Here is a 7,158-nt window from a genome sequence, read left to right as displayed (position 1 = left end):
GACCAGCATGGGAGCACAGGGACCTGTTCCTGGAACCTAGACACTGCAGAAGTTCAAAACTGAGACCCGTGGGAGTAAGATTTTCTTAATTCTAGAAATAAAGGGAAAACTACATATAAAAAAAGAATTTCTTTAATTTTCTATGAAAAATAAACAGCAAATACCATACTTAAAGGTGAAACAGAGAAGTTCAAATTACTCTGAGAAAAAGATCACAATGCCCTCAACTTGTAAATTATTCTAGAGATTTTGGTCATAACTTATAAAAACAAAACTAAAAGGTATAAATATTAGCTAAGGAAAAAAGTATAACTTTCAGATAAGACTAAGCTACCTAGAACATGCAAAAATAGTTAATTTAACAATGATGGGGCAAAAAAACTATTCATAATAGGAACAAAATATATATACCAGAACAAACAAGAAAAGCACAATGCCTGTATGAAAATGATAAAATCTTAAAAAGTTGGACTAAAAACACATATTGTGTATATAAAAAGATTAGTAATCTCAATACAATACAATAAAAACAAATTATCTCTAAATTAACATGTAAAGTTAATAAAATTCTTATCAAATTTTAAAAGTCTCACCAAAAATTTTGCAAATTTTGCAGATGAGACTAAAGTTCATCTGGAAGGACAAGTGTACAAGAATAATCAAGAAAACTTAGAAAAGGAAAAATGTCAATCACATATCAAATACTCTGCAAAGTTACTATAAATACCACAGTGTGATACGGCCTCATGAAATAGCAAAGAAGCAGGCATAGAATAGATCTGTGAGTCTCCAAACAGGCTTGCTTACATATGGAGATTTAGCAGATGACAAAGGTGATAATTCAAATAGGGAAGAATGAATGGCTTATTTAATTAATAGTGTGGGGTTGCAAGTTATATAGGGATTAAAGAAAATCATATACACAATCATATACCAGATGGAGTACAAATTTATAGCATGAGAAGAATATTTAAGAGAATACATAATTCTTGTACTGGGGAGCCTTTCTCAGTAGCCTTGAAAGCCATTAAAAAAAAAAGAAAAATCAATGAATCTGACAGAAGAAAACCAGTAGTAGAAGGGGCAAAGACATAAACAGGTAATTCAAAGAGAAGACGTAGAAGTGGTTCTTAAACATATAAAAAATGCCAGCCTCCCTAAAAAATAAGGAACTGAGAAGCAAATTAACCATTTTTCCCTCTCCAATTCACAAATATTAAGAACATTAATAAACTGCAGTAGAATCAAGGGTGAGGAGAAACAGGGACTTTAGTACATGGGTGGAAGTGGTGCAAATCAGAGCAGCTTGTGTTTATGACTATTGTTTAAGTCCTCTAGAAGGCAATACACACACCAAACTCTCTATAGCGGTTGCTAGAGGGCCAAAGGAAAGTTATATAGGAAATTTAACTTTCTCTGTTTTTTTACAGTATTTTCATAATGATCACATCCTGTCAGGAAAACGTATTTACATTTTAAAATTCATGTACATAGACTTTGTAAAATCTAAATTAGATGTTCACAAGAGGTCTTTTAAAGTGTTCCTCCTTGTTCTTGGCAATATTATTACAGGCAACTCAAGTTATCAGAAAATTGAACCCCAAATAAATGAGGTATATTTTTAACTGACAGCTTGTGGGAAGCCTGATAGAAATATGCTTCGATTCTATTACCTTTTCCCCCCAAAGCACACTTTTACTCCTAGTAGTCATTTCTTACGGATTGACTGCTTTAAGGAAGTGAGAGAGATAGGTAGGAAGGTGGAATCAACATACAAATGGACCATCCTCTAGATCAGTGTTAGTCAAACTGTCCATTAGCAGGTAGTGAAATAAATGTGGTGGGAATTAGTGGGCTGTAACTGGAATTATTTGTAAACAACATAATTGAACATCATTAAAGGAATGCATGCATTAACCATTGTAATGTTAAATGTTGCTTTATGAAGCTTTCCCTCCAGACAGTATACTAATTTAGCAAATATTTATAGAATCTTTATATGTACCAGGGGCTGGAGACAGAGTATCAAACAGGTAACTCTGCTGTCATGGATTTGACTTTATACTGGTGGGGGACAATGTTCAGTTATATTTACTTGTATAAAAAGTTAAGAAAAAAGATAAATCTAAGTGAGAGGATGGGTACTGGGGTACGTGTACACTTATGAAGACTGGGGAGGAAAAAAATCAAGAGCTATTTAGGACACGTTAAGTTTGAGATGCCTATTAGATATACAAGAGATGTTGAGAAAGCAGCTGAATATGTGTATATGAGAGGAGAGAACCCTAGTTGGAGTGGGTTCAAAAATGAGTGGAGAAAAATTAGAGATAGAAAATGTGGATAATTCTTTCTGAGGACTTTTGCTTAAAGGAGAGAAAAGGACTGAAAGCTAGAAAAGAAAAGTCATCAAAGATTACCATCGAAAAGAGAAAAATTAATGCCAGCCGGAATAAAAAAGAACTGCTGAAGCTGCATTCTTTGAGTAGACGTTGGCCAGCAACTTGGGGTTCATCCACAGCAGCAAAAAGGCTCAGTTTATGGGCACAATGCAGGTAGGTGGGTCTATGTTGTGGTGGAAACCTGTGAAAATGCTCTTCTACTTGCCTCTACTTTCTGAGTGAAATAGAAACCCAAGTAATCACCTGAGAATGAACATAGAAATGGTGCTACGTGCTTACAGAGCAAGAAGGTATGATATAGTTATACAGGAAAGAGGAGAATGTATGGACAGCTAAAAGTTAGTGTTCGAGAAATTAAATTAATGAGACTAGTTAGCATGATACTGTGTTTTTCTCCGTGCAAGCATGGAGTAGATCGCTGAACTTAACCTACAAGTTAGCCACAGAGTATGGTGAAGTAAGAGAGAAGAGAAGGACGTGGAGGGTGTATGCAGGAGTGATTATAATGACGATTATAGTGGTTAGAATTAAAACTGGGTGAGGAGGGAACTGAAAACGCAAGAGGGGTGAAAATGAAAAGATGCTAGGGTCAAAACATTATAGGTTTGGGAAGGGCAAATAAATTGTTAGTGTTAGGAACCAGAAGGTGTGAGCTGGAATGATGGGAAGGATAGTCAAACAGCCACATACACGAAAATGAAATTCTGGAGTAGTACAGATACTGGTAATGACAAGGTCCTGGGAGCGACTATGGGAGTAAATAGCTGAGGTAGAATGGAAGCAAGATCACAGGAGAGGAAGTCAGGGGACTGAGAGGCCAAGATGCATGTGGAGGTGTGCTCACATGTATGTGGTATGTGTAAGGTCAACGATAAAAGACTCATGTCCAGCAAGGTAATCAATATTTAAAAGCCATCGCTCCAATGCTTCTCAAACTAATGTTCACATGAATCACCTGTTCAAATGCAGAATCCGATTCAGTAGATTTAACACACTCCCACATGACTGATGCTGCTGGTCCAGTGCAATAGCCCTTGAGTAGCCTTTGAGTAGTAAGGCTCTATCTAGTCTCGATTTCAATGTAATAGTAGCCAGGAAGCTATTTATAAACTGCTTTGACTCATATAACCATTCTCACTGAGATAGCAGTCAAAGGGTAAGGAATATTTCAGAGTCTTTCCTTGCCTTTTACGGTCTTTTATTTCCCCTTTTCTATCATTTAATACTTCTTTGTCATGACCCAACCATTACTTTTCACTTTTCTCTATTCATTAGGCAAAGGCAAGTATGCAGCAGAATCAACATACTGTCATGTGTCTACTTTCACAAACGTTCCAATGTTCCTTTAAAAAAAAGTGCTAATGACCTGCTAAATTGTCTTTATGTCTCCAAAATATATTGTTGCGACGGGTGTCATAAGGTATAGCAGTTGAGGTCCAACCAGAAAAACAGGAACCATACTTAAGTATTTAAAACAGAGGGAACTGTTACAGCGAGGACGAGCTGAGAAGTCCAAAGAAAAGATGGTAAAGCAACGCAGAGCTTGGCTAACAGCAGGAAGCTGCTACCATCCTTAGGCTGTGGGGACAGAGAAACCAGGGTTTACAAAGCTCAGGAGCTAGACTAGCAGTGGGCGCAGTGGGCCCAGTAGGCAGGGGCTGGGGCTAGAGCCACAGAGGACCTACAGCTAACTCATGCAGAGAGAGAAGAGACCCTTGGTTTCGCTTTGCTTTTAGCCGTCTATCTCCCCGTGCCTACCATCAGCAAACCAAGAGAGGAGCCAGCTGGTACAGTTACGTGAGTTACAGTTTTCCAAACAACTCCCTTTGGTCTACTCTCTTATCTCTTCTCCACAAGTATAGCCTGTGCCAGTTTCTGACAGAGACTCAGGCCCATCCTCTTTATCAGGTGTGCCATAACAATTTAGAAAATTAAATGAAAGCTTCAATGAAAAGGAAGACACTTTTGGTTAGTATGCTATACTAAAAACTGTTTAGCCAGTAGTCTCAGGACTGAGTCCTGCCTAAGAGATGGCTACCAAGGTTCAGACTTAATGGCCAAAGAACAGATTCTACATAAAAATGAGCTCACCAAAGTTAAACTATGTCATGAGGCCCAGAAATAGCTGAACTCTTTTTACCCATCATTACTGTGTATACTTAAAACTACTGAAATAAAATGGAATTTGAATATTCTTGTTCAGTCACCACCAGGGAAAAATTTTAATATAGCCACAAAGTACACGTGGCTTCGCTGAAAACTATTAATTGATCTAGTTATTTGATTCATAAATTCTATCTTCCATTTGTTATTTTAAAAATACACAAGACATGAGACTTAACGTGCTAGTGAATTTATGATATCTATAGAAAATAAGCAGTCAATAAGCAGTCCCTGACTAAAAAGATACATCCAGTTATCAGTGGTAAAGTCTAACTAGATTGCCAATTACCTTATTTCTTCATAGTTTACTAATTTCTAATTGTTAATGGGCTACAGACAAAGAATAATCAAGCTAAGTTCCTTGGCTTTCAGGGTAGAAATACAATTTCTTTAAACATATAAGAACACTGAAACATTCTACTCACTTCAATTTTTTCACTTGTTTTAATTTTATATTTTTGGAATTAATGAGCAATATCAATAATAAGTTATTACTTACCAGTAACTGTCTCATTTATTCTTCGAAACTGAGGAAACTAAAGAATGCTCATGGTAGTTTTTCTACCACAGTAATAATAATGATAGCTGACAGTTAAATAATATTAGTTAATAACAGCTAATATTTATTGACTATTCCTTACCAGTAACTGCCTCATTTCTTCCTTACAATTGAGAAAACTAAAGAATACTTGATGGCAGTTTGTCTATCACAGTAATAATAATAATGGTAGCTAATACTTAAATAATTGAGAAAACTAAAAAATGCTTGATGGTAGTTTTTCTCGATTAGAAATTATAGGTGAGCCTCGAGAAGCTGTCCTCAACCTTTTTTGGCATCAGGGACCAGTGCTCCAATGAGAATCTAATGCCTGATGATCTGAGGTGGAGCTGAGGTGGTGATGTTAGCGCTGGGGAGCGGCTGCGAATACAGATGAAGCTTCCTTGCTCTCACCAGCTGCTCACTTCCTGCTGTGCGGCCTGGTTCCTAACAGGCCATGGACTATACCTGGCTGTGGCCTGGGGGTTAGGGATCCCTGCCCTACAACACTTACCATGTTGCCAGGCACTGTTTCAATGCTTCATATTTGTGAGATGGGTACTACTATTATTCTCATTTTACAGATAAAGAAACTGAGATATGCAGCTTGCTGGTGGCAGAGACTCCATTCGAACTCTGGCAAGCTGGTCCAGAGTCTCTGCTCTTACCCCTGTGCTGTGTTATCTCTCAATCATTTGTTTCATCGTTAAATACAATCAAAATCCTAAATATTAATATGTCTTGTTTCACTGCAACCACTTTTACAAAGTTGGGTAATATTATTTTTACTATAGTCCAATTTTTAAAAAGTGATAGAGACTAAATTCTGAACAGCAACAAATCTAGGTTCACTGATATTTTGACTCGTCACTAATAGAACTGACTCTCTAAGCATATTCCATCTCCACTTCCCAAAACTTCTGAATACTTCTCATTTCTTTTATAAGACTTACCGATAGTAAGGTCATGCACTGGTTGAAACCTCTTGTCTGTAAACTGTAGCAATAAGCATGATTTACCAACACCTGGAAGTTAAAAAAAAAAAAAAATTAAGGGGCAAAACTTACAGAAATTAAAGAACACTTTACGAAAGCACGTGGAAAGCAGGCAGCCAGGGTTTCTGGTGCTCTGTGAACAACCTTTCATGATTTTTCAGTGCTCTACTTTCTTGGGAAATTAGAGGACTGATAATATAGGTGGAAGGTGTTAATCAATTCAAAGCACCCTTTTCATCCTTTCTTATTCATTCGACATTCCAATTTGAAAGATAAAAAGTGGCAGCAACTTGTAGAAGACAACTAAGGTCCCCCCAGTAGCCTCTAGCACAGTACTCATGCAGTTAAGTGTTCACTTTTCTTCTTTGTGTACTAGTGAAAACATTGGAAAACATAATTTCATCTTTTTGTAGGCAGCCATCATTCATTCATTCACTCAAAAAGTCTTTATTGAGTGCTAACTTTGCACTGCACTAGGGACTTGAAGATACAATTGTGTGGAAAACCAATATGCTTCCTTCCTACAGTGTAGTATAGCTAGAGAAATTGGATAGAATGAATGCCCAAATTATTTATATAAACTGTAACTTGAAATAATAATAACTGCTATTTGAAAGAAGAGACTAAAGTGCTATGAGGATGAGTAACAAGAGGCTTAGACTGAAGGGCTGGAGAAGATCTTTCTGAGGAAGTGACACTTAAACCAAGCCGTTCAGTGTCTTCTAGATTATAAACTCATAAGAGAAGGTCAATGAATATCTTTTTGTCTTATGGTAGAGATAAAACACTTAATAATTTTGCTGAATGATTGACCCTAGTGTCAAATGTTATAAAAAATGTCAGAATGCCCAGTAACAATCTATGGTGTGTGTGTGTATGGTTGAGTTTTAGGAAATATTTATTTGTTCAAAGTTTTTTGAGTATTTTAAGATTCTAGTTAGCTGGAAATAAACTGGAATTTGACCTGAGTTTTCTTCTTGTCCTAATATCCATGATTTCTCTTTTACATTACAAAATGTCAAAGTCAAATTCATTTTTTCAGATTTCTAACTCCTCTGAATAG

General features: G+C 36.6%; 1 protein-coding gene across 2 annotated transcripts in view; it reads right to left on the bottom strand.

The window, feature by feature from the left end:
- Positions 1-7,158, bottom strand: part of RAB2A (RAB2A, member RAS oncogene family) — a 99,643-nt gene that overhangs the window by 60,254 nt on the left and 32,231 nt on the right. For both annotated transcript variants that reach the window (XM_011359189.2, XM_023530065.1), the window contains exon 2: positions 6,054-6,125. In XM_011359189.2, coding sequence (XP_011357491.1) covers positions 6,054-6,125 — 72 coding nt within the window. The remainder of the gene's footprint in view (positions 1-6,053; positions 6,126-7,158) is intronic.

The sequence above is a fragment of the Pteropus vampyrus genome, unplaced genomic scaffold (genome assembly GCF_000151845.1).
Source record: "Pteropus vampyrus isolate Shadow unplaced genomic scaffold, Pvam_2.0 Scaffold45, whole genome shotgun sequence".
Taxonomy (NCBI): domain Eukaryota; kingdom Metazoa; phylum Chordata; class Mammalia; order Chiroptera; family Pteropodidae; genus Pteropus; species Pteropus vampyrus.
This window is presented reverse-complemented; position numbering and strand designations above follow the sequence as displayed.